This window comes from Agelaius phoeniceus, chromosome 1, assembly GCF_051311805.1.
Source record: "Agelaius phoeniceus isolate bAgePho1 chromosome 1, bAgePho1.hap1, whole genome shotgun sequence".
Lineage (NCBI taxonomy): Eukaryota > Metazoa > Chordata > Aves > Passeriformes > Icteridae > Agelaius > Agelaius phoeniceus.
In genome coordinates, this window is record NC_135265.1 from 56,681,431 (window position 1) to 56,709,419 (window position 27,989).

The 27,989-nt window shown below is 40.4% G+C and overlaps 1 protein-coding gene across 1 annotated transcript in view; it reads left to right on the forward strand.

Annotated features, from left to right (window-relative positions):
* The window catches only part of PDE1C (phosphodiesterase 1C), a 274,035-nt gene that overhangs the window by 225,773 nt on the left and 20,273 nt on the right, over positions 1-27,989 (forward strand). The window contains exons 12-16 of the mRNA XM_054629572.2: positions 1,007-1,127; positions 11,178-11,259; positions 23,018-23,138; positions 24,300-24,475; positions 27,678-27,974. Coding sequence (XP_054485547.2) covers positions 1,007-1,127; positions 11,178-11,259; positions 23,018-23,138; positions 24,300-24,475; positions 27,678-27,974 — 797 coding nt within the window. The remainder of the gene's footprint in view (positions 1-1,006; positions 1,128-11,177; positions 11,260-23,017; positions 23,139-24,299; positions 24,476-27,677; positions 27,975-27,989) is intronic.

Here is a 27,989-nt window from a genome sequence, read left to right on the forward strand (position 1 = left end):
GAGTATGACTTAGGTTATAAGACCTGCAAAACATAACTTGCACTTTGCCCTTATGCAGATGGTATCAGCTGTCACCCCCAAAAGGGACCTTCTTAATAAACAGAGAACAGATGAAAACTTGAGGTCCACTGAGGGAAGGCCTGAAAAATAACAGATGGAGCAGTTTGGGGAAAGCCTTTTCTTCTTCCCAGTGTGCCACTGGGCGTTGTAGTATTTTGTCCACAGCTTTTCCTCAAAAATTCCTTCTACATTGCCTTGAGTGATGGTCAGTTATTCACCCTGGACACAGTTATACCAGAATTATACCTGTATCAGAATTATATCTATATCAGTATTATACCTGTATCAGAGCAGGGTGTTGCTAGCCATCTGATCCCCTCCAAAGCTACAACTCCTTCAACCATTTTGGATAGCCAAAAAGCAGAATTTAAAAATGAGAGCACCCATACCAAGAAAGCATTATTTACTGGGTTCATGGGCTAGCCTCTTAGGTTATGGTTGTCAGAAATCACCAGCACTTTTTTCTGTGAAGTCAGGATTCCCTTCTGTACTCATACTAGTTTTCTATCAGAGAAAAATTTATCAGTTATTGTGTAGATTTGTCAGAGCCCCAGACATCCCCACTGTTCATTACAGTGGGATGATAGGGACCATTTTCTCTTCTAAGCTGCATAAAATACAGCACTGATTAAATGGGGAGCACAGCAGCTCTTCAAGACTGCTAGTGAGGACAAGCAAGCCTGTAAAGTTTCTGAGCAAGGCTGAGCAATATTTCTTTTTGCATTTCTTAGTATCTCTTTTAAACCAGGAATCATGTATGTTGGAGAAATAAGACAGTCTTTCAGAGTTGTCTGATTTTATGATCAAAGAAACCACTTCACAAATATACTGGCCAAAGATTATAATTACCTTATTTTCATATATATTATATTCCTGTAGGTAAGATTTTTGTCATTCTTCCCTGCAAGAGCAGACAATTAATTTTTTTGATCCTTTGGGTTTTCAGAATTGACAAGCCGAAAGCCTTATCACTGTTATTACATACAGCAGATATCAGTCATCCAGCCAAGGCCTGGGATCTCCATCATCGCTGGACCATGTCTCTGCTAGAGGAGTTCTTCAGACAGGTAAAGCTAGGGAAGTTCTTTTCTCATTTTCTGCACTTGAGAGGGAGTGTGTAGGATTGGGTAAGGAAATAGGAAAATATTAACACGGATACGTTTCTTTTTCTCTGATGTTTTTAAGAACCTCCCAGATGGTATGGAGCTTTCTCCTCTAGCACAATTAGCACTGGCTATTATGCCTCTTAGGCATAGGAAGCTAGTGTCTGATACATTCCCTATAGATTTAAACATTACCTACATAGTAGAAATTCTAATTTGGGAAGCTAATAAGTCTTTCAAATTAGGAAAAGATGGAATATATGTCACTCAGCTCTAGAAACATAAAACCATGTTTGTGTAGTTGTACTTTAGAGAACTCTACTTACATTGTTGCAATGGATGTGAAAAAGGCTTACTTTGCCCTTACTTTAAAGGAAGTGAACTGATCAAAATTATAGTTCATAGTGGATCACTTGTTGACAGACCCACAAATCTAGATAAATCATTGAGCTCTGTGTGATGGTTATAAGGTTCTTAAGTGATTAATAAAAAGTATTTAAAGAATTAAAAAAAAAAAGCAAACAGAGCACTTAAGGAGTGTATAGGATACTTTTCTCCAGTGTGAATTGCTAACCTAAGCAGTGCTAGCACTTAAGTGCTTATTTTCTCTGCAAAACCCAATAACTTCATGTTCTATAGTAAATCTAAATGCAAAAGGGAAAAATATGACAACTCTTTAAAAGCTCAGACAATTTTAAAAAATGGTACCTGTTTTTAAAGACACTGCAGTAATCCCTTTTTTAACAAGGATATTGCAAAAATTTGCTTTGAAATTATTCCTTTGGTTTGCTTTTCAAACCAAGAATTGTTTTACTGGGTGGAAGCAGATAGCTCATACCTGCAACTGATTCTGTCTTGCCACACAGGAGGTTCATGCATGTAGGATGATGTTAACATGAATTTTAGGAAAAATCTGTGCGTATTTATGCTTTTCTAGCTCAAAGTTATACTAGATGTGATAAAATACATGACTGCCAAAGACTTATGAGGAAATTAAGATTACCTCACTTTAGGATGTGAGACAACAAAACCTCCAAGTTTTGATTTATTTTACACATGTAATGAAGACAATCTATAATTTTGTATGTTTTAAAGAGTATTTTAATTTCAGCCAACAAATTCTACCCTAATTTAGTAGATAGATTTATTTTTTTTTTAGATAACACTATATATAAAACTCATATTCTAATTCCAAATTCAGCTGCAGCACAAATTTCCTCTTCAGGAAAACCATTAAGCTTACCATGAAGCATAGACTTGTGTTCATTGAAGTTATTGAGTACTAGATCAATGAGTACATCCCTACTTAATATTAGAAGAAAAACACACATCTCACAAATTGCTGTCCTAGTTCTGGCCATGACAGAGTTACTTTTTGTAGTAGACAAGAAATGGCATGGCTAGGATCTGGAGGTTATTCTATCTCACTTCATTTTCCAGGGATGAAAGAAGGGCTGTTTTATGAATTGGGGTGGTGTTCAGTGAGCATTTGCATGTGAATCACTTCCTCTCTCTTGAATTTTCTTATCTCATTGCTGTTTCCAGTAGATTATTGTTATTTTAATTGCTAATCTTTACCTTTGTGCCTCCAATTGTCCTTTCCAGCCCATCTGCAGGGGGAGGGGAAGGGAAAGGGGAAGAGAGGAGTAAGTGAGCAGTGAGCAGTGAGCAGTCATGGTTTGGAGTTTTTTGGTGGGAGTACTAAATTTAAGAATGCCATTCTTAAAACAGCCTACTTTGGCACCCACTGTGGGACTCAAAGAATTGAGATAACAACAGATGTGGCCACAGAGTATTGGAAACAAATTTGATCTAGGCATTAGGTTTACTATGTATGGAGTGGTCCCAGTGTTGCTTAATCTGTTCACAAGGTTGTGGTACCTAACTCTGGTAGTGAAGCCATGCAACTGGGATCCCTGTCCTGGGGTGTGGGCATTGACAAAGGGATTGGGAAGAGAACAGAAACTCTTAGCCTCTGGAGCAACTCCCATCAAGTGTGAGAGAACGGTATTAATTCTTGCCAGTATGCTCTAGTAGTGTGGTCAAGCAGGGGGAAAGCTGTGGAGAAATGTATCTAGTACCTGAAAGAATTAGCTGCACTGCAGGTAACCTCTAAGGGTGCAAGTAACAAGCAGTCCCTTGCAACTCAGATCAGGTCCAGCTTACACAATCCATGCGGTAGAAGTTTGTATGCAGCACAGCATTGTTGTACACAAACTCATCAGCATGGATATCAATGAAGGAAAGATAATAAAGAGGGCTTCAGGTGACTACACTACTATAGCAGTATAAAATAATTTATTTCCTTCCTGACTGCAGACAGACTCAAAAAATTCAAGCATGTTAGAGGGGAAATGTCCTATGTCCCTCCAGGATGGGCCACAGTCTCTGCTATTGGAAACATGCACTCACTGGCTCGAGAGAAAAGGCACACACCATGAGATAACCTGCAGTTTTACCTGACCCCAGAGAAGACATGAGGAAGTGGGATGGAAAACCCACCCCTACCCTAGCAGCACAAGTGTGTGAATTGAGAGGAAGGACAACCACCACAGAAAATTCTTCAAGCATAAATGCTGCTCCAGTTTCCAGTGGGCTAGTTGTCAGACACAATGGAATGGAATCCATTCTTCTGATCCTCTTGAAAGGACATCCAGTTCACATTTACAAGACATGAACAATGACTACTATGACTAGAACTAGAGGGGCTCTGCCTCCAGCAGGAGGAAAGGGACAACCTGATCAATTGGACTGTATGGATCTGATTGATGGCTTTGTGCATCAGACCTGCAAGGGTATAAGGCTTTAGTTGACACTGGCACACCTGTACCCTGATTCCATCAAGATCTATAGGGACATGTTATAAATGATCAACAAGAAAGCCAAATTAATAAATGCAAAAGATTTTATTTTTGCGACTGAAGATATGGTCCTCGGAAGCCACAGTCAAAGAGACAGTGTCAAGCCTGGGATCGACACTGGATGAACCTAGATCCAACTTCTGTCGCATCAGATCTCCCTCTGTTCACAAATGCCGTCTCCAGCGAGGCTGTTTTATACAGTTTTTATCCCTGAGGCAGAGGTGCCCTGATTTCTTTTGTTACCCTGCATATGTATGAAGTTTCTAAAATTTTACTGTGCAGGGCTGGAAAATTGCTGTTTCCTGGGTAGTGGTGGGCACTGATCATGTCAGGGGAAGTCGTGTATTCAGATGTATGTTTCTCAATGAGTTTGGTTATCTTGATTGATGTTACTTATCAAGTGCTGATCATCCTTGGGTGTTCCCTGATGGTTCCAGGGAAGCCCATCTCCACGACAGCCACATTCTTTGATTAGTAAATGAAGCATTCTTCTCCTGCTGCCACCAGGAGTTTCATAACTTCAGTGTGGTAATCTGTCTCCAGGTTGTCCGTGGTCAGAGGCTTGTTGGATGTTAAATTTATTTTACAGTTTTTATTTTTATACTTTTTCCTCCCTAAGCATGAATTACTTTACATTATATATTACAGACAGAATCTATCTCTGTGTCTGTGGTGACAGGGGGATCCCAACAAGTGAATGTACTGGAAACAAAAGGCAGAAATACCCCATTCTGATTGCCCCAGAGGTCCTGAGTGTCCTTGGCATAGATTCACTCGGAGGGGGTATTTCAAGGACCCAAGAGGGCATTGTTGGGCTTTTGGGAAAGCTTCTGTGGAGACAGAGGAAATTAGACAGCTGAACACCTTGCCTGGTCTCTCAAAGGACCCTTCTGCTGTGGTACTGCAGAGGGTCAAAGAGCAACAGGAGCTGATCACTGCCACAACAGTGCATCATCAACAATACTGCACCAAGTGGGGCTCCGTGACCCTCATTCATGAGATGATTCATGAACTGGAGACACAGGGAGTGGTCAGCAAGATTCACTCACCCTTTAATAGCCCCATATGGCCAGTGCATAAGTCCAGTGGAGACTGACAGTGGACAATTGTATCCTGAAAACAGTCACACCAGCACTGAGAGCTGCTGTGATGGGTATGTTGGAATTTAAGGATGATCTGGAGTCCAAGACAGCAAGATGGTACCATCATGTACATTATTAATGTGTTTTTCTCCATTTCTTTGTCAAAAGAATGCAGGCCACAGTTTGCTTTTACCTGGAGGGGTGTCCCCTACACCTGAAACTGATGACCCCAGGAGTGGAAGCACAGCCCCACTATTTGCCATGGACTGATTCAGACTAAACTTCAAGAGAGTGGAGCTCCAGAACACTTGCAACATGTTGATGACATTATTGTATGGTGCAACACAACAGAGAGGGTTTTTTGGAAAAAGGAATATAATCCACATCCTCCTGAAGGTCAATTTTGCCATAAAGCAAAGTCAAGGGACCTACCCAGGAACATCAGGTTTTAGGAGTAGAATAGCAAAATGGATATCATCAGATTCCAGTGGATATGGTCAAAAACATAGCAGCTATGTCCCCACCAGCAAGCTTTCCTCAGTACTGTGGGTTTTAGAAGGATGCATATTCCAGATTACATTCAGATTGTAAACCCTCTCTAACAAATGACCCAGAAGAAGAAACATTTTAAGGGGGGTCCTGAACAGCAACAAGATTTGTAACAAATTAAACAGGAGATTCCTTGGGAGCAATAGGCCCAGTTAGGGCAGGACAAAATGTGAAAAATGTGCTGTACACTGCAGCCAGGGAGCATGATCCTTCCTGAATCTCTGGCTAAAGGTACCCTGGGAGACTTGAAGAAAACCCCTGTGATTCTGGAGTCTGGAATACAAAGGATATGAGGCCTGTTATGCCTCAACTGAAAAAGAGCAGTTTATGAAGAAGGAGTTCTAACTGCTTCAGAAGTGATTGTCACTGAAGTACAGCTCTTCGTGGCACCCTGATAGTCTGTTTTAGGCTGGATATTGAAAAGGAAAGTCCTCTTCACACATTCAGATTCATGCTAAGTGGTCTGTGCTGATCACTCAGAAAGCTCAAATAGAAACCCTTAATTGCCCAGGGATATTGGCCTGAAGGCAAAACCACAAATCACAAATTGGCCTCAAGGCAAAAATTTTAGACTATTATCATCATTGGAGGAGGAAAAGATGACATGTGCTGAGGAGCTCCCACCATATATAATCAGCTACCAGAAAATGAAAAGTGATATGCACTCTTTACTGATGGCTGTTTTTAGGAATATGCTGAAAATCAAAAGCTATTGTATGGAGTTCTATGTGATGAGTTACAGCAATTAGACAAAGTGGATCTAGGCTGCAGAGTTGTTAGATGTCCAGCTGGCTTTAGATTTTTCTGAATGAGACAAATTGCCAGCGCTCTACCTCTACACTGATTTGTGGATGGTAACAAATGCTCTGTGAGGGTGGCCCACAGACCAATGGAAAAAGACCAGTTGGATGTGTGGAGTAAACCCATCTGGACTGCTGAAATGTGGCAAGACCCTGCTGCCTGGCTTGTAAAGCTAAGTCATGCAGATGCAAGTATACCCAAGAATAGGGTTACTGAAGAGCAATGCAACAATGGATGAGTGGATTGAGCTGCCAAGATTAAAGTGTCTCAGGTGGAACTGAATTGGCAGAATAAAGGTGTATTATTTCTGGCTTGGTGGGCCCATGATACCTCAGGTCATCAAGGAAGAGATGCAGCAGGGAGGAGATGGGCTTGTAACTGAGGGTGGATTTAACCATGGATCCTATCTCTCAGGTTATCCACAACTGTCAAATATGCACTGCAGTCAAGGAGGCCAAGTGCATAAAGCCTCTGTGGTATGGGGGGACAATGGTTGAAATATAAATATGGGGAGGCCAGGGAGATTGTTTACAATACACTTGCTCAAACCCACTAGGTAGTATGTACTTACAGTAGTGGAAACAACCACTGGATATGTGCTCACTGCCTGTAATGCCATCCTGGGCCTTGAAAAACAAGTTCTGTGGCAACATGACACCCCAGAAAGAACTGAGTCAGACAACAGGACTAATTTTAAAAATCACCTCATAGACACCTGGGACAGAAATCATGGTATGGAGTGGGTGTATCATATTCACTATCACGCACCAGCCTGTAGGAATATTGAATGGTAAAACGGGCCATTAAAAAACATGCAGAAAGCAATAGGTGGTGGGATATTCAAGGATTAGGATCTACATACTGTGGAGGCCATCTGGTTAGTCCATACTAGAGGCCCTACTAATTGAGCTGCTCCTGTGCAATTAAAACCTCCACATACCATATAAGGGGGCAAAGTCACTGTGGTGCATATGAGGAATATGTTTGGAAAGAAGTTTGGCTTTGGCTGCTTCAAGCACATGTGGGATTGTTTTGCTGAAGGATCTGGGTGCACTTGGTGTGTAATGCAGAGTGATAGGGAAACATTAACTTGAAGGGATTTGATTTCTGGGTGAGAACAGTCTGTAACGTTGAATTGTATGATACTGGCTGCTGAATGACACTGCCACTGTATGCCATAAGCACCATGAACAGTGGATATAGACTGTTCCAGATGTATCAGTTGTGAGCTCCTGATGCATCTTGCACACACCCAACAGCACACCAGCCCTCCTGCCCTTGAAGACATCTAGGACGGATAGAATCAACAGTTATGGACTAAATCAACTCAACAGATGTCTTGGAGGGATGGCCATTGACTACAAAAATTATAATAGTGCTTGTAAACACATACAGATATATATATTTTCTCTAAAACAATATAAATATATAGTTGGAAAGTGTAAGATCTGGGCATAATGCAAATGGTACAGAAGAAGGAGTGGGTACTGTTCTGGTTCAAACAGGACAGGGTAATTTTTACAGCAGCCAGAGGAGGGATGGCTAGGACCTGGAGGTTATTCTATACCACTTCACATAATTTTCCTGAGATGGGGGAAGGGCTTTCTTCTGGGTTGGGATAGTGTGGCAGCAGTCAGGTTGGGCTCCATGCTGAGCATCTGCATGTGAATCACTTGCTGTTCTTTGTACAATTTTGCTATTCATATTGTTGCAATTATGGTTTGTTTTCTTACCTCATTGCTGTTTCCAAGAGATTGTTCTTAATTCTGTATCTTTTTTTATGCCTTCAATTCTCCTTTCCAACCTTTCACGGCAGAGGGAGTGGAATGGGAAATAGGGAGTGAGCAAGTAGTGAGTTTTAAAGTTTTTAGTGGGAGCACTAAATTGGAGAATACTGTCCCTAAACCATGATATTGAGAACTACTACTAGCCAAGGGGACTATGGTTGTAAGGAACCTGCTCGACCTAGGATTGGAAATGTATTTCCTTATGGTCACTTATTGCAGATCCTTTCCTTTCCCTTCTGCTAAGTGTTCTTCACTTAACCTATATTAGAAAAGATCCCCAGCTCTGTTGATTTCCCAGTATTTTTAGATGTGGCATGGCATAGGTCTTGATACATCAAGTGACCATGCTGTAGATAGGAAAGATTCTAAGTAAAAAATCAGGGTTTTTTATACTCAACATGTTTGAGCATCTCTTAAAGCAAACCTTAATTAATTAGTTCTACAAATGCATTTTAGCTAGCCACGAGGAAGCTGCTCAAACAGCTTAGAAACCAAGTGTCTTTCTGAGCAGTCACAAAGGCAGGCAGGTGTTCTTTCCAAGATAATTAGCCACTGTGGTTTTTATAAGGTCTAAGGAGTGAGAGAAGAATTATGAGTTGGCAATGAGTTGGCATTTTTTTTTCTGAGTGACACAGCTGACACAGTAAAGGAATGTTACTTAGAAATATTTCTGTGTTTAGTTTGTGTTTTACCCTGATATTTGTATATCAGGCTCCTAACATAAATCAGAATTGTTCTACAATAGAAGGATACTATTGCTTGTTGTTCCACACAAAATCCTAACAGAAGATATGCACCCCTTTTATGTATGTTATATTAACAAAAATAAGAATTCAGCTCTGATATCCACAGAAGCCTTTCTCTGCCTATGTTTCCTGAATATTTTAGCTTCTATTTGACATTAGTCAGAACACTGGCAAGAAGTTCAGCATAATTATAATGACCTGCTAATTTAGGTAAATTATTTTACAGTATATTTAACAGGCTGTTTAAATTTGAATGCTCTGTGGAAGTACTGCAGCTGTGTCATCCTATACATATCTGCTCAACAGAAAGCAATGTTATAGAGTGACTGAATTAAAATAACAGGCCTTTTGGACCGTGTGACTTGAAAAACTGGAAAACTGGGAAATATGGGGTTATAACACTTGATCTTCTACCATCTTGTGATTCTAGAAAAGGACTTTCACTTCTGAGGGCTGGTAGGGATGTTTGGATTTATGTAGTTAAAATGTAAATGTAATCTAAAGGTAATGTGAAATGTTATATTCACAGCATCATAGAATGCCAGGTTGGAAGGAAGCTGAAGGATCATCTGGTCCAACCTTTCTCAGCAAAAGCACAGTCTAGATGATTCAGCACCTTGTACAGCTGAATCTTCAGAGTGTCCAATGCTGGGGAATCCACCACTCCCCTGGGTGGATCATTTTAGTGGCTGATCTCATTGGGAAATTTTTTTGTCCTGTGTCTAATCAGAATCTCTTCAGGAGTGACTTGTATCCATTACCCCATATCTTTCCATGTGCCTCCTTGTAAAGTGGGGGTCTCCATCTTCTTTGTAGCCACCCTTTAAATACTGGAACCTGGTGATAAGGTCTCTTTTAAGTTTTCTTTTCTGAAGGCTTAACAATTCCAGCAAGGGCTGCAGTTCTCTCAGCCCTTTCTTACATGACAGGCTTCACAGTTGCTTTATCATCTCTGTAGCCCTTCTCTTGACACTCTCCAGCCTATCCACTTTTTTTTTCGCATGGGAAGACCAAAACTGAACACTGTATTCCAGCTGTGACCTGGCAGATGCTGAGTAGAGTGGAATAATGATTTCACTATCTCTGCTGGTGATGCCCTTGTTGATCCAACCCAAAATTCTGTTGTTTTCTTCACCAGAGCACCACATTTGTATTAGCTTTTAGTCCAACAGGACCCTCAGGTCCTTTTCCACAGAGCTGCTCCTCAGTTGGGTTGTTCCCGGCCTGTGTTGTGATCCTAGATTATGTTTTCCCAGGGGTATCACCTTACATTTGTCCCTGTTGAACTTCATAAGGTTCTTGTAAGCCCACTCTTCCAGCCTATCCAGCTCTACCTGCAGGATGACTCTCCCCTTAGAAGTGTTCCATTTCCCACTTGGTTTGGTACCATCAGCAAACTTCACCAGGGTACACTTGATCCCATCATCCAGATCATTTGTAAAGATATTAAACAGCATTGGGTCCAGTATTGAATACTGGAGTATCCCACTTGTGACAGGTTGCAAGTTTGAAAAGACGCTACTTACCACCACTTGCTGACAGACTGGGACCTGTCAGTCAGTTCCCCACCTGCTGCATGGACCACTTGTCTATACTATAATGCATCAGCGTCTTTAGGAGGAGGCTATTGGAAACCATATAAAAAGTCTTGGAGATATCTGGGTAGACAATGTCCACAGCTTGTCCCAACATCAGCCAAGCAGGTTACTTTCTCATAGAAAACTTAGTGTTTTCTTTGGAAAAAATTACTAATCTGCATCCAGCCAGTCTTATATAAAAGACATACAAAGAACTGCAAGCCCTGAAAAATCAGTCCTGACAGTGATGTTTGCTCATCAAAGATTTGCTCTGAGAACCGAGCTCTCTGGAGAACTGCAGTGAGAAGCATTCTTGTGCTCAAGGGGTTTTTAGTTGGTGCATAGAAGTTCTAAACAAGCAGGGGAGGGTCTAATGAAAAGTCACTGGAATCAAGATGCTTAATTCACTAAGTTCTCCTTGGACTATAACTTTTCCATCGAGACTCAAATTCTCCACAATTTATGCTAAAAATCCCCAATCTAAACAAAATCCAAACTTAATTAAAGAAAGTAAAATGAAAGGCTTTTACAGTCATGACATAATATAGTGTCTTGTAAAAGTGTAATGTGTCTTGTCTTTTTAAAATTTCTTCTCAATTTTTTTTCTCCAGGGTGACAAGGAAGCAGAACTAGGGCTGCCCTTCTCTCCACTATGTGATCGGACATCTACTATGGTTGCTCAGTCTCAAATAGGTATGTCCCTTTTGGTGCATACAAGGTAGCATCTTAAAAGAAAAACTTCATCTTCTCAATAGTACTAAGATCCTAGTAATATAATTTGGAATTATGTTAAAGAGAGGAAATAAGGCACAATGGCATTATTTTCCCCAGATCAACAATTCAAAGAGGAGCCATTAAATTTATGGTGATGGTTCCAATACAGTATTCAAATTACCTCTGATGTGTTTGCAGAAATAACTACAGTACCTGGTTATGACACTCACTCCATGATTTTGTGATTTGTGAAGACAGGGCACACATGAGAATATCATGTGAATGAATGTCATTGGTGTATATGAAAATGTAATGTCAGTTCCTTTGATGACCTGGACAAAATATTTTATTCCTTTCACCCTTTCCCTCCCGATGCTTTAAACCAAACATTATTTTTCACTGAAGCCAAGCAACCAGCAAATCTTTTTCTGTGCCACCAATTCAGAAAAAGAGACCTTTTTACGGAGTCACTAACAGCACTTTCTCTACCTCTTCTTCAGTTACTGAGTGAAAAAGTAGGGGAAGCATGAGGCAACAAGCCTCACATTTAGTGAAAGAACAAGAGGGGCTAGTAAAACTATTCAGGGGGCTTGGTACAATGAAGAGAACATGGAAAAGGTGGATTTGTGGGTGGATTTTATACCTTTGAAGTAAGTGAAGAAGATAGATGAACATGTTCCAGCCTCAACTGGAGTATAGGTAGCTAAATGGAATGAAAAAGGAAAGATAACATGGATGCTAAAATTGAGAGAACTGAAAAAACCAGAAAGATAGAAAACATATTAAAGAAAGCAAATAAAAATTTAAAGCAAGAAATTTCTCTCAAATAGTGAAACAAAGATTTCCCTGAATCTAGGAAACTAGAAATTCATATCTTTGGCTAAGAGCTATTTCTGTTTAAAATTATTTCATTGTTCCTGGTAAGCAAGCCATTATCTCAGAGAGAGCATCCCAGATTTTCCTGGCTTTGGAAATTAGACATTTCACCTAAGAATCTGAGTTTGAAGAGCCCTATACAAGCCTGGCCTGGTTACCAGGCTTGTAGCATTTACTCCTCTGGAACAATAACCTACCAGAAATTGTGTGTTCAGCCAGTAGCTCAGTGGAGGAAAGCAGCAACAAACTTGAAGTGCTACAGTTTCAGCTGAAACTCATGTTGAAGACTCCTAGACATAGGCTTGTTGCTGTGCTGCGGGAGAAAAAAAACTCTCCCTCTCTGGTTGATGTGAGAGCAGTTACAGGTAGATACTTCTCTTACACATCTGTTTTATCAGCTTTCAGATATGTTCCTCACTCCTTACAGGGAAGAGGAGTTTTGCTTTCCCCAGGGTCCCTCTACATAGCCTTGTGTATGCTTGGGAACCCGTTCTCCTGGTCCTCTCCTTTTGGGCTCTTTTGCTCAGGAAGACCAGAAGAGGAAAGAATCTTCTGTTCTGATGCCCCTTGTGTCAAGCTACTGCAAAATTATTGTTATATTAAACCATCAGAAATACAATTTACCTTAGAGGCACTTGTCAGTAGGCAAAGGCAGGCTTATTTAGTCATATATTATTTCATTTGTACAGTTTAGTAATCCATTGACATTAATAGACTACTCTTTATTTTTGCCTTCTACCATTATAAAATTATTAATTTCTCAGTCTGCTGCACTTTTTGACAGTGTCTTTCTTTATGTCCCTCTTGTTAAATTGCAACCACCTGTTTTCTGGCTATCTGCTGAGATAAGAATTTCAAAGTTGTAGGCTAGATTCTCAGACAAATAATCTCCTTCCATTTATTTATTTACCCAATTCATAGTCTCAAAAAATGTTTCCTGGAATAGTAATTACATTTCTTTGCAGAAGTAAGTTCTTACTAAATTCCAAATTGTGCTATTATATGGTTGGACTTGACGATCTTAAAGGTCCTTCCAACCTTAGTGATTCTATGACTGTCATCTGCACTAAGCTCTAAGCCATCAATTCTCATAAATTAAAAACTTTTGTTCTTAGTGAAATATAATTTTGCTTTTGGTTCTATCAAGGACACAGTCTAGAAATTGTGTTCTAGTGGCTCAATTTGTTTGTAGTTGCTGGTTTGCTGCTGTAAGGTCACTGTAGATGCAACAACAGTGGGCACACATTTTCACTAATTAAAGATTCTCACAAACACAGATGGCAGGTTTTGGCAGTATGGTTTATGAAATTAAGCAATCCAACAGAATAAAAAAACTCCTCAAAGGAAAGAACGTGTTTCTCCTGTTGTGTCAGGTTATGAAAAAATTGTTCAGTTTAAACTGATAAATAAAAACCCCATGAATATAAATTATTGAACTTTATTTTGAAAACCTATTAATGTTAACAATGATGACCAATTTACCATCCCTTTTCTTATTCAACAGAATGAGTATGGCAAATGTTTCTGTACTATAGTGAAGTACAAAAACTGGGAGAGTTATGTTTGGAAGTCAAGCTGCTTGTTCAGAGTGGGGGAGAGAAAAAAACTGCAAAGAAAACCAGACCAAGACTTTAATATTTTCCAACAAGCATATCAGGAGCTAAAACTTCTCTGGCTCAAACTCTAGGAAACTTGTGTAACTGAAGATCAGGCTTTATTGTCATTGTCCTCTTTCACAGCTGATATATGCAAGAGTATGATTTTTTTTTTGTCCTTTTACTATCAAGAAATAAAAACGCACTTTCAGAAAACAGTGGATGAAGGCTAATGAGTGCATGCTGCTGGTTTTTTGTTTTATGGTGAACTTTAAAGAAACTGTCCTCTACCCATTTTTTTCAATGTTGATGCTCACAGGTATAGCGAGTGAACACTAGGCATATGCCTGGAATTCACTCTTAGCATGCAGCATTAACTGGTAAAATCATCTTAGTCTCTAGCATACAGAAGTGTTTATCATGTTCATTCTGTTGAAGGAGAAAAAGGATGATAAACTGGCCATTACCATTAATAGGCTTTTAAACTCAGGCTCATTTGATATTCAGGGTTTTAAATAGCAAACTAAATTACTGTATTTAAATCTCAGTGTCTTCAGGTAAAAAGGAAGAGGAAACAAGGAGAGCAAAGCATGTGGGAATACGGCAAAAGTTACATAATGCTTAATAAAGTCCTAATTTTTTTTATACAATGGCAGATTATGATTCCAACTTTATTATAATCCCTATTTTGAAGTAACATAGTTGAATAACTTATTAATGTTACAGGTAATACAGAAAAAAAATGCCACTTACCAAAGAAAAGTTATCCTATGTATTTGAGTTTGTTTACCTGTGGTCCCTTTTGGGACCTCTGCTCACCTTTGTTGATGAGATGCAAGACCTCTCACGGGGAAAACTTGATTCTTAAACACAAATGTTTAATGTGTTTATGTGTAACTGTTCAGTATCTCATGAAACAGATCCCACCATCCTGCTGCTGAAGTTAGTGACACATTCATCTGTCTGGTATCAGAGATTTGCATGTCTCAGGGTTTTTAGTGGTGAAGGAGCAAATGGCAGTGGTATTACTTGCTGAGCAGCATGACAAGGTACTATGACTTGGGTTTTTTTGGTCATTAAGAGGTAAATAATTTTTGAGTGAAGGAGAATAGAAGAGACATAGAGACAGCCAGACACACAAATGCCACAAATGCATAAATCAAGTTCTCATAATCCTTTAGGATTCCCGTGGCACGTTTAACACTGTTATAAGTTGGTTGCTTAAAAAAATTACATTAATTTTGCTGGGACTATCTGCATTGTGGTCTAGCATACAATTTTCTGTTCAAGCTTTATACTGCATGCATTTCTGATTAGCTACCTGGAATTCTTTTTTTCTAAATTTTAGTAGATAAGACTGATACAGTGTTATGCAGGCACATGATTGACATGTTCAGATAAGACTGCATGTGTCCCCAGATTTACAGACTATAATGTAAAAGTAACATTTTTTATTTGATTGTCATGAAAATACACCTAATTATCCATCCTTTTCAAAATTTAGCAAAAAGATGGGGAGGGAAATGGAACTAGGAGGATGCTCAACTGCTTTGCACTCAAGATGTAGATTGAAGCATGAATTCAGGTGCCTGAACCATATGATCACTTCTTTTGTTATTCATGTTATGATCAAGAATCACCAGTAGCATAGAAATATATCATGACTTGCCCAGAAAAATTAAAATATTGTTAATGAAAAATTAATTGTTAAAAATTTAAAAATATCTAAAATTTGTAATAGTGGGGGTTTTAACAGTAGCAATTGTAACCTGAATTCCTATGTGCCTTAGGAGGGATCAAGGACTTTGTTGTTTTCTTGGCTACCTACAGCACTAAGTAATTTCATAAATGAAGTACTGAAAGAATTAGGGAAATATGTAAGCTACTCCCACATTTTATTAATGTAGCTTGGGTTGGAAATGGAAGATGTGGCTTGGGGTGTGTATTCTATTGCCATCTGTTAGAGGTGGGGCAGTTAACTTCTGTTAATTTGACCACCTGTTAAAACCAGGTGGGGCAGTTTTCTTTATCTCTTCCACAACCAGTACTCCCTCCAGAAAATATTTTCCGTTAATGGACCATTGAGTCTTACTTCGTGACTGATAAAATTACATCATCCCATTGTGAAATGCTCCAGCCAGGGGGAGGAGCCAAGCATTCCTACCTGGATATAATCTGATATTTGAAACACCAGAGTCAGCCTTTCCACTGGATTCCCAGAGAAGCAGCTTTCTTTTCCATTGGATTCCCAGAGGAAGACCAGGCCCATCTTCACCACCACTGGATCTTCAGAAGAAAACTACACCCTTCTACAGGATCACTGCTTTCAAAAGAACCATATCTATCACTCCAAGATAACTGCAGCCACCATTTAATCAGACTACTACCACCACCCTGACTGACAGTGAGTCAGGTCATATTCTGACTCTGTCAGTTTTGTATTACTGCATTTTTATTTCACTTTTATTTTTTCCCTGATAAAGAACTGTTATTCCTACTCCCATATTTTTGCCTAAGAGCCCTCAATTTCAAAATTATAATAATTCAGAGAGAGGGGGTTTACATTCTTTATTTCAAGGGAGCCTCCTGCTTTCGTTAGCTGACACCTGTCTTTTCAAACCAAGACAAATTTTGGCACCCAATGTGAGGCTTGAGGGCATTGAGAGAAAAAGGGTAGAAAAAGGAATAACAGTTCTTAAATAATATAGTTTTTGTGTGCTGGACATAGAGACATAGAAGGTTCTTTAGGTGTCCTTATGTGGTCTAGCTTACCCTGGTAAGGGTATGTGGTCATGGCTATATTTCTTCCATTTGCAGGGTACATGGTCATGGCTATATTTCTCCCATTTTCAGGGAGAAATATCAAAACATGGGTCCTATAACTAAGGCTACTGTGGCTGTTATCCAGTTTAGGGGTTAATAAGGTGAGAAAATCATGGTTTTTTAACTTTCTCTGGAAGGCGGACACATCACACACTAAGTGTATTTTTTGGGAGTTACTACAATAATGTTACTGTGACTAAATTACAGTGGGGCAAATTTTCTCCCAACCCTTCAAACGGCTCTTTGGGTCTGCCCCACCAGTTTTCAATGATATCATACAGTGACTGGTGTTTCTGATATGCCCATTCTATTTAGCATTCAGAGATAGGGAAGATTGATTTGGAAAACCACCCTGATATCTACCCCAGAAAATAGGGATGCTGCCCCAGAACCTGCTGCTGCCCCAGAGACTAGGGATACTGCCCTACTGCATGACCCTGCCCCACAGCCTGCCTTAGAAATCAACCACCCAGACTGGGTGGGAGTTCTGGTGAAGGAGATAGCCAGGTGCTGAAGGAGTACATTTCCCCAGATGGTGAGAAGCCCTCCCCCTGCCTCAAAGAGGGAGAGTCTAATAGTGCAGCACTGAAACAGACATTACAACTGTCCAGGTTCCAGATGAACTGCAAGGGCAGTCACAGCCAGTAGCAGTCACCCCTGTGGAAATCAGGAAGTCTAAAATGAAATCAGAGCACCCAGATAAGGATAAGAAAGGAGAGCCCTCACAAGCCACAGGAGAGTCAGAGATTGTGGTTATCTCTGAGTCCTTGCCATATGAAAGTCTCTGTAATCTGCACAAAGACATTGTACAATGGGGATGTGAGGCATATACAACCTGGTTACTTCAGGTCTGGGATCTTATGGGTACAAGTGTGCCACTGGTTGGTGGTGAGGCCACCATCAGGCCAGGAATTTAGGGTCCTTGACCCAGGACTCAGGTTTGAATCAGATATTCGTAAGGGAACCAGGGTCCCTTTCCCTCTGGGAGCAGCTTTTAATGAGTGTAAGAGAGAGGTTTGTCCACAGAGAGAGAGTGCAGGAGTACCATCATAGAATGCACTGGAAGACCCTTGAGGAAGGGATCCAACAGCTGAGAGAAGTGGCAGTACTGAAAGTACTCTTTGGGAAGGACGACAGCATGATAAAGACCCTGACAAGGTCAGGAGAACAGGGAAAATGTTTTGAAATCTGGCAAATCTAGGGTCATCTCAATACATCACCTTCATTGCAATGATTAATGCTGATAACAACCGAGAGAAAATGCGTTCTGTCGCCAACAAGCTTAGAAATTACGAGAGTATGATCAATGGCCCAATGCAGGCTCATGTCTCTGCCGTGGTTAAGGAACTCGAAGACGAGTTTAAAAAGGAGATGAGGGAGATGAGGGAAGAGGTGAGGAAGATTAATGCAGCACCAGTGCAATTCATAGGCCCCGAAGTCAGAGCCCAACATCCCCCAGCTAGAGAGAGGGTACACTCCACAAGCTGACCTCTAGTTCTTCCTGCACGACCATAGGGAAGACATGGGAAGGTGGGATGGGAAACCTACTTCTGTCCTGGCAGCATGGGTTCATCAGCTCAAGGAGGGAAACACTAACCAAGGGAGTTCCACAAAAGTGAAGGTAGCCTCAGCCTTCCATGACTGTATGATCAGTTAGATCCCCTTGAAGGTATGTAGGCCCAGGAAAGAAATAATAACTGGGGCTACAGGGGCCCTGCCTCTAGCCAGGAAGAGGCACAGGAAAACTGAGTCTTTTGGATGGTATGGATCTGATGGCCTAGCACATCAAGGCCACAAAAATATGAAGCGTTAGCTGATACTGGTGCTCAATGTACCCTAATGCCATGTGGGGGCAGAACTTGTTTCCACTGCCAGAGTAATGGGGGGATCACAGAAATTGACCCTGTTAGAAGCCAAGGTGAGCCTGACTAGAAAGGAGTGGCAGAAACATCCTATTGTGACCAGCTCAAAGGCCCCATGTATTCTCGGCGTAGACTTCCTCCTGAATGGTTATCACAAAGACCCAAAGGGACTCAGGTGGGCTGTTAGAATAGCTGCTGTAGAAGCTGAGGACATTAAGCAACTAAACACCTTACTGGGACTATCAGAAAACCCATCTGCAGCAGGACTTATGGAGGTGGAAGAGCAGCAAGTACCAATTACCACCTCGACTGTGCACTGCTGGCAGTATGGGGTGAATCAAGATGCTGTGATCCCCATCCACAAAATGATCCATGAGCTGGAGAGCCAAGGGATGGTCAGAAAGGCCCAATCACTCTTCAACAGTCCCATTTGTCCTGTGTGCAAGTTTGGAGATTGACTGTAGACTATCATGGCTTGAATGAAGTGACTTCACTGCTGAGCGCTGCCATGACAGACACGCTGGAACTTCATACAAGCTCAAGTCCAAGACAGCAAAGTGGTACACCAATATTGATGTTACTAACACATTTTTCTCCATTTCTCTGGCCACAGAGTGCAGGCTTCAGTTTGCCTTCAACTGAAGGGGTGTGCAGTACACCTGGAACCAACTGCCTCAGGGGTGGAAACACAGCCCCACCATCCGCCATGGACTGATCCCAGCTACAGTGGAAAAGGGTGAGGCTCCAGAACATCTGCAGTCAATCAATGACATCATTATGTGGGAGAACACACCAGCAGAAGTGTTTGAGAAAGAAGAGAAAATAATCCAGATTCTGCTGGAAGCCAGCTTCGCCATCAAAAAGAGCAAAATCAAAGGACCTGCCTGAGAGATCAAGTTCCTGGGAGTAAATTGGAAAGACAGACACCGTCAGATTCTCACTGAAGTCATCAACAAGATCACTGCAATGTCTCCACCAACCAGCACCAGCAGGCTTTCCTAGGTGCCATAGGTTTTTGAAGAATGCACATTCCAGAATACAGCCCAATTGTGAGCCCTCTCTACCTGGTTACCTGCAAGAAGAATGATTTCCAATGGGGCCCTGAACAGCAATAAGCCTTTGCCCAGATCAAGCAGGAAATTGCTCATGTGGTAGCCCTTGGCCCAGTCAGGTCAGGACCAGAGTGAAGAATGTGCTTGACTCTGCAGCTGGTAACAATGGTTTGTCCTGAAGCCTTTGGCAGAAGGTGCTTGGGGAGATTTGAGGCTGACCACTGGGATTCTGGAGCTGAAGTTATAGAGGTCTGAAATCAACTACACTCCCACAGAAAAGGAAATCTTGGCCGCCTGTGAAGGAGTTCAAGTGGCCTCAGAGATGACTGGCACAGAAGCACAGCTCCTCCTGGCACCCCGACTACCCATGCTGGTGTAGATGTTTAAAGGAAAGGTTTCCTGTACCCACTATGCCACCTACAATCACATGGAGCAAGTGGATTGCCCTCATCACACAGCACACCCATACTGGAAACCTGAATCACCCTGGGATTTTAGAAATAATTACAAACTGGCTGGAAGGTGAAAACTTTAATCTCACTGACAAAAAGGAGCAAGAACAAGTGACATGGGCTGAAGAAGCTCCACCATACAACCATCTACCAGCCAAGGAAACACGCTACGCTCTTTTCAGTGATAGTTCCTGTCGCATTATAGGGATGAAGCAAAAGTGGAAAGCAGCCGTATGGAGCCCCACACAAGTTGCACAAGCCACCAAAGGAGAAGGTAGATCAAATCAACTTACTGAACTCAAGGCCATTCAGCTGGCCCTGGACATTGCAGAAAGAAAGAAAGAAAAAAAGAAAAGAAAAGAAAAGAAAAGAAAAGAAAAGAAAAGAAAAGAAAAGAAAAGAAAAGAAAAGAAAAGAAAAGAAAAGAAAAGAAAAGAAAAGAAAAGAAAAGAAAAGAAAAGAAAAGAAAAGAAAAGAAAAGAAAAGAAAAGAAAAGAAAAGAAAAGAAAAGAAAAGAAAAGAAAAGAAGTGGCCAAAGCTATACCTTTATACCAATTTGTGGATGGCAGCCAATGCTCTGTGAGGCTAGCTGTAAAGGTGGAAAAAGGCCAACTGGCAGCATAGAGGAAAACAAATATGGGGTGCTGATGAGCGGAATGACATTACCACTCTGGCAGAGAAGCTACCTGTAGAAGTCTGTCGTGTAGTTGCCCATGTCCCCAAGAGTCGAGCTAATGAGGTATACCAAAACAAAGAGCAAATAGATCAGGCTGCAAAGATAGAAGTGTCAAAGATAGACTTAGATTTGCAACATAAGGGGGAGTTGCTCCTAGCCCAATGGGCCCAGGATGCCAGGTTATCACTACCTATAAGTGGGCATGAAACTGAGGGGTGGATCTAACCAGACAGTATGTCTCAGGTTATCCATGACTGTGAGACATATGCTGAAATCAAGCAGGCCAAGCAAGTGAAGCCCATATGGTGGTGGTCCAAATATAAATATGGGGAGGCCTGGTAGATTGACTACATCTCACTGCCCCAGACATGCCAAAGTGCTGACCATGGTAGAAGCCACCACTGGATAGTTAGAGACCTACCCTGTGCCTCACAATACTGCCCGGAACACCATCTTGGGCCTGGAAAAGCAAATCCTGTGGTGACATGGCACCCCTGAGAGGATCAAGTTGGACAACAGGACCCATTTCAAGAACAGTCTTATCAACATCTGGGCCAGGGAACATGGTTGAATGGATATCATATCCCTTATTATGCGCCAGCTGCCAGGAAAGTTGAACAGTGCAATGGACTACTTAAGACTACCCTGAAGGCGCTTGGTGGGGGAACTTTTAGAAATTGGGAAATTAACTTAGCAAAAGTCACCTGGATGGTCAACACCCAAGGGTCCATCAATTGAGCTGGTCCTGCCCAGTCTGAACTCTTGTACACAGTACATGGAGACAAAGTTTCTGTGGTACACATGAAAGGTATTTTAGGAAAGACTGTCTGGATTAATCCTATCTCAGGCAAAGGCAAACCCATCCATGGGATTGTTCTTGCTCCAGGACCTGGTTACACTTGGTGGGTAATGCAGAAAGATGGAGAAGCCCATTGTGTACTTCAGGGAAACCTAGTCTTAAGTAAGAACTGTGTGTAAGGATCCATTGGGTAGAGTTTATTGATTTGGGTACAATGTAGATGGTATTAGAATAAGGGGTGGATAATATCTTGGGTTGGAAATGGAAGATGTGGCTTGGGGTGTGTATTCTATTGCCATCTGTTAGAGGTGGAGCTGTTAACTTCTGTTAATTTGACCACCTGTTAAAACCAGGTGGGGCAGTTTTCTTTATCTCTTCCACAACCAATCCTCCCTCCAGAAAATATCTTCCGTTAATGGACCATTGAGTCTTACTTCGTGACTGATAAAATTACATCATCCCAGTGTGAAATGCTCCACCCAGGGGGAGGAGCCAAGCATTCCTACCTGGATATAATCTGAAATTTGAAACACCAGAGTCAGCCTTTCCACTGGATTCCCAGAGGAAGACCAGGCCCATCTTCACCACCACTGGATCTTCAGAAGAAAACTACACCCTTCTACAGGATCACTGCTTTCAAAAGAACCATATCTATCACTCCAAGATAACTGCAGCCACCATTTAATCAGACTACTACCACCACCCTGACTGACAGTGAGTCAGGTCATATTCTGACTCTGTCAGTGTTGTTTTGTATTACTGCATTTTTATTTCACTTTTATTTTTTCCCTGATAAAGAACTGTTATTCCTACTCCCATATCTTTGCCTAAGAGCCCTCAATTTCAAAATTATAATAATTCAGAGAGAGGGGGTTTACATTCTTTATTTCAAGGGAGCCTCCTGCTTTCGTTAGCTAACACCTGGCCTTTCAAACCAAGACATCATACAATTTAGATTTTCCTTCTCTCATAACCTTATGTCCACAGAGCTCTTCAGTCTGCATTTCCCAACATTCAGATCAGAACCCATATTAATTTCTGTCAAACTATATACTGAAGTAGAAAATATTTTGGTCTTTATTTTTTCTCTCTTTTTTTTTAACATTAAAAAATGTGGGAAAAGCATCTAGATCTCTTTTATTGTTAGCAAGAGAAAACTGGCCAAGCACTGAGGAGAGGAAATTCACAGCAACATATTGATGTTGTAAGGGAGGGTCAAGGTTATTGGTATTATTGCTGTTTCTTCTTTGAGAGAGTTCTTCTTTTAAGGTGAACTTTAAGTTTTATCGAAATATACTAGGAATTTGACTTTAATATCACACTACTCCTCTTATAAAACAAGTCTTGATGTGTTTCTGTTCTGATTTGCCAGAATTTCCTTCCAATGTTTAAATAGGTTCCTTTCATTGCATGCTATATTGAGGGTCTTGGGTCAGGGATTAATGTATAATTCAGTTTTCCCTTTCTAGTATTTGCCCGTCCTTCTTTCAAGGTATAATTTTTTTACTGTCATTTACAGTGTGGTCATCTGTATTCACTGAAGCAGAGATTCCACATAAATCTTCCCCTCGCCTGCTTGACTCTGCTTGTGTTTCTGCTCAGGTTTCATTGATTTCATTGTGGAACCCACCTTTACTGTGCTGACTGACATGGCAGAGAAAATTGTGACTCCGTTAATTGATGAAGCTTCCCTCTCCAGCATGTCTGGATTTAGGCGTTCCAGGTGAATAACCTTGCACCCTGTCCCTTCATTCTATGAGTTGCCATTGCAGTCAACTGCCCTGATTTCCCCCCTCTTCAGTGTATGTCTTTCTTGTGGCTTAAAGACCCATATCTGCATTGTCAACACTGCAACTCACCTCGTGAGGTAACTTTGCGCAGGGAAAGTGCAGCCTGGATGAGGTCCGAGAGGGAGGAGGGTGGCATCAGCCTGAGTCATACCTTCTAAGGCAAGGAGCACAAATGGTTGTAGCCATGCAATCAGATACACTCTCAGTGCTCTCTTAGTCACTGTCAGAGAGAATGTAATGAGAGTAATTGGGAGGAACTTGTTTCTCCACACCTAGAAGTATGAATAGGATTGAAACAGAAATGGTAGCTGGAAAGAATAAGTACACTTTTGTGACAGTATGTAAGGTTATGCAAATGTGCAAAGAATCACCACAATTCACCTGGAGTTTAGGTGTAGGAAGTCTTGGACCATTCAACCTGTACTGCTGTTTTTGAGATACTACCCTTTTAGTAGTTTAATTGACAAGGCATATCTTGGAATTCAAATGCCACATGGCTAGTGATCCCTAGAGTAGGGCTATCAATTCAGGATTCGCTCTCCCAGGTGACTTTGCTCTTGGGCAAACAAAGACCAAACACTAATATCTTTCTATGTCAGTAATCATGCTGTCTTTGTTAAAATGTTCACAATAAAGCATCAAAAGTCAACTGTAAGATCTGTAACAGAAATGAATGCCTAAGCCCCAGTGAGATCCCCAAGCCCTTGACAGAGATTTACCTGTGCCTAATACCTGCCATTGGTGAAATTTAGCAGACTCCTTCTATGACATATTTGATTCCTAGAATTGGCTGACTCTCCAGTAATATTTAGGGAGTGGAGATACACATAAAAGTAGTTACAGCACTTAGTGAGAATGAATGCAAAAAAATAAGAGGGGGAAAAGCAGCCCTTTATTTCTAATACTGGCTCAGGTTGTACTCTTTACTTTAACATTGGTTGTCCTGGGGTGGGAGAGATGGGAAGGATAAGGGATTCAAGCTTAGTTTTTCCAGGGTAGCTCTGTTATCTGACTTTCAACCATTATTCTTTCTTAGCTGTATTTGAGCGTATGGGATGCTAATTTCTTCTGTGTTTTGTGATACTGTGTCCTAGTTTGAATAGCATTAGTCACTCTGAAGTAAAAAGATCAAGTGTCAAGAGCACTGGGTCCGAAGGAAGTGCCTCACTCAACTGCTCCGTACTCACTGTGGACTTCAAATGTTTTAAAGCCACCTGGACTGAGGTGGTGCAGCAGAACAGGGAGAAATGGAAAGCACAAGCCACCAAAGGTAACAGCCAGGCTTCTTAGTGAAAGAATAAAATTCTGTTGACCTCCTCTCCCTGAAACTCATCTTCAGTCTGACCATTCTCAAACTGTTAGTTTGAAAGAATCCACCTATTGAGTTCAATAACCCACTCTGAATTCAGAAAGATAGGAACATTGTGACTCATCTGTGCCTTATATTCTTCTTATACTGTGTAAGTGTACATAACAAATAGAATGTGAACAATGGGAAGAGAAAAAAATTTAAAGGGAATTCCCCTAAAGTCACAGATCAGACTCAGTGGGTGCAAAAACAGTTGGAATGGTATTTGTAAATCTAGATTTATCTATATTTATAGATAAATATAGATATAGATAAATATAAAAATGTATAGATAAAAATAGATAAATGTATTTATATATTTATTAATTGTTCAGGTTGCAAAGAGGTGGTACTTTTAGAGATGGGTGGTAGTTGGGGGATAGTTCAGAGGAGAAGGACAGAATATTCACAGCTGGTTTCATATTTCTGGTGATAACTTGGAAAATTAATTAGGAAGTAAGCTGAAAGTGTGTGATGTCATCAGTCTGGGAAGGACTGCTAATATTTCAGAAGAATATGAGGGCTGTGTTGGTTGAAGGTTGACTAAGGTTCAATACTGTCATGAAACTGAAAAACATCCTGACCAACATCCACCACTGAAAAAAACCAACCAACAAAGCAAAGCAACACTCCCCACATACACACACTAAAATCTCCTCAAAAGACTTTGCTTCTAAGACCCCTTTGGCATTCTTATCACCTTTTCAGCAGTGATAAGGCCCTCAGTGTTATTCTGTGTCCAGTTTTGGCCACCGCAGTTGAAAAAACATATGAACTAGTTGTAGACAATGCAGAGTACAGCAATGAAAATTATGATAACTTGTTTATAGCTAAGAAAGTGTATAGCTGAAAGCAGTTTTTTGAAGACTACTGCAGCTGCAAAATAAGGAAACTATTTTTTATTCAAATATCCTGGACCATTAAGAGGAGCAACAAGTGGCAGGTTACTATAGACATTATTATAATGTCTAATAAGTTAGACATTAGCAAATCTCTATTATTTGAGATATTTTGGAAATACTGAGAGCCATCTTTTGAGAATTATTTAGGTATAATTTTCCCTCAGCTCAAGGGTATGAATGATTGTGCCAGGTATCTTAGAGCCCTTAGGTGATTTAGATCAGATTTGGAGCAAAAAAAAGAAGGAATAGGTCACTGTTTTTTCTTTTCTCCATGAAACTGTGATACAATTCTTTGATCTGAATGGTTGTTGCTCAATCTCTTATTTAATAGAGTTGTTTTATTTCATATAAATGGAAGGAGTTTGATTTTAATGTAATATGTGACTGTGATTTAGGTATTTGGCACAGTTCTCCAAAGTGTCAGAGCAGATTTTTTTCTCTCCAATTGAAAGACCTGTCTTAAGATTCAGGAAATCATGTATTATTCAAAACAAGTTTTCCTTTGTGATTAAAACTTGCCATTAAGGAAAAGCACTTCATGGGCATTCCATGAAGATGAAAACAAAAGCATAATTTAAAATCTTTTTCCCAGGGAATTATTTTTTTTGGGTTGTTTGGCTTTGGTGCTTTTTTTTGTGCATTTTTTTTTTTTCTGGTGTGTGTTTTGGGGTATTTTTTGCTTGTTTTTGTTTTGTTGTGGGTTTTTTGGTTGGTTGGTTTTGTTTGTTTTTTTGTTTTATTTAATATCTAGCAGTTCCCTATGGACCAAATTAAAGCTAACCAAAAAGGCAAAGCATGTAACATGTTCAGTGTCTTGCGATATAAAAGTGATGAGTGAATGAAGTTACAATACAGGTAACTAGTTTTAAGAATTGAATTTCACCATGTACCACATATATTTTCTTGACTAAGAATAAACAGTATAAAAATCCTATGTGCAAGACAGACTTGTGAGGGACTTTTACATAATTTCTGTGTTTCTAGGTACATTTAGCAGTACAAGCATGCATATTTTTAATATCCTGAAAGAGTTATACAAACATACAACCCAGAATACCTTTGTATGGGATAAGGACTAATTAACTGGTTTTGCACTCCACTTGCAGTATCTTTGCTCAGCTGCTATTTTCTATTGACTTGCAGCAAGTTTCTGCATCACCCTCCTTGCCCGTCTTGTAGCAAGGCCTACCACACAGCAGAGGCTTAAATTGCTGACCCTTGACAAACTGGTGTCTTGCAGTCAAGATGCATTGCCAATAAAAACAATTATTATTAAGAGAATACAGGATCATTTACTGTTTGTTGAAAGCAAATAGTAATTGGGGATCAGAAAGGGAGGAACCTATTAGTGCTATTTTTGTAGCTTAATACTATAATAAATTATTTGTAAAATACTGTATTCCCTTTTGGTAATGGCACTGTCCCTAGAAGCCTCAGTGAGCTGTTTTTAACCTATGATATTTATAAAAATTTCTCATACTGTGTGATAAAATTGAGATCATTACCGACTGGGGTTTTTTTGTCTAAATGGTCATCATGAAAGAGCAACAAACAAAGGAACTGAAAAAACAAACACTCTAATGTACAAAGCACCATTTACATTAAGTATTTTCTGACACTACTTTTGACAAGAGACACTTGTCCAATGATGTTGTATCAGGCAAAATTCTCCTGAGACAAAGTTCTGTCCTGTGGTTCAGGTGCAGAATAAAGCTTTTTTTTCAGATCTCCAAACGAGAGGAATCCTTCTGTATGCCATGAGACCCCAAGATTAGCTCAGTTGTTTAGAGCCTTAGCTTGATCTCTGTATGGCTCATTCACTTTAGAGTTGCATTCTATGGATCCCTTCAAACTCAGAATATTCTGTGAAATCTGTGAGACATCCCTACAGCCTTCAGTAGCTAGTATCTCTTTTTGCCATTCAAGAATTTTGAGTTCACCTTTTCAAGGTGAACTTTAAATGGGAAGAAAAGGACATACACATAAAATACATTTAGGACAACCAGGGTTGTCCCCTGAAAACCAGTTGTTTTCAGAATATTTTGTTAAATGTCCTCTTATGTTCTTTTTCCATTGTCAGATCAGTTCCTATATTTATTTAAGTAAATTTGTTTGCATGTGAAAAGCTGAAGTAGATTTAGATACGTGAGTTGTTCTTGTCAAATTTACTTATAGCTGTGACTTCTTTCCTTGCTTGGCTGCTCTCTTTGCTGAGGATGCAGAAGAAAAGGCTAAGAGAGAAGCAGAGGAAAAAGCTTATCAGGGAACAGATGAAAAGGAAAGAGATGAACGTGATGGGAAGCCAGGTGAAGATGTCACAGAAGCAAAGACAGAAAAGAGCAAAGAAGCAAATCCTGGGGAAAGCAAAAGGACAGATTCCAGTAAGAATCCTGTAAATGGCACTTGGCAAAGTGGTACGAGCCAACATGAAGCCTATCAAGGGAAAAATGCAGCTAGGACAGATAAGAAAATGGATCCTCATCATACTATGGGAGAAGAGAAACAGCATGTCCAGAATGGTGAGTTCTCTTCTT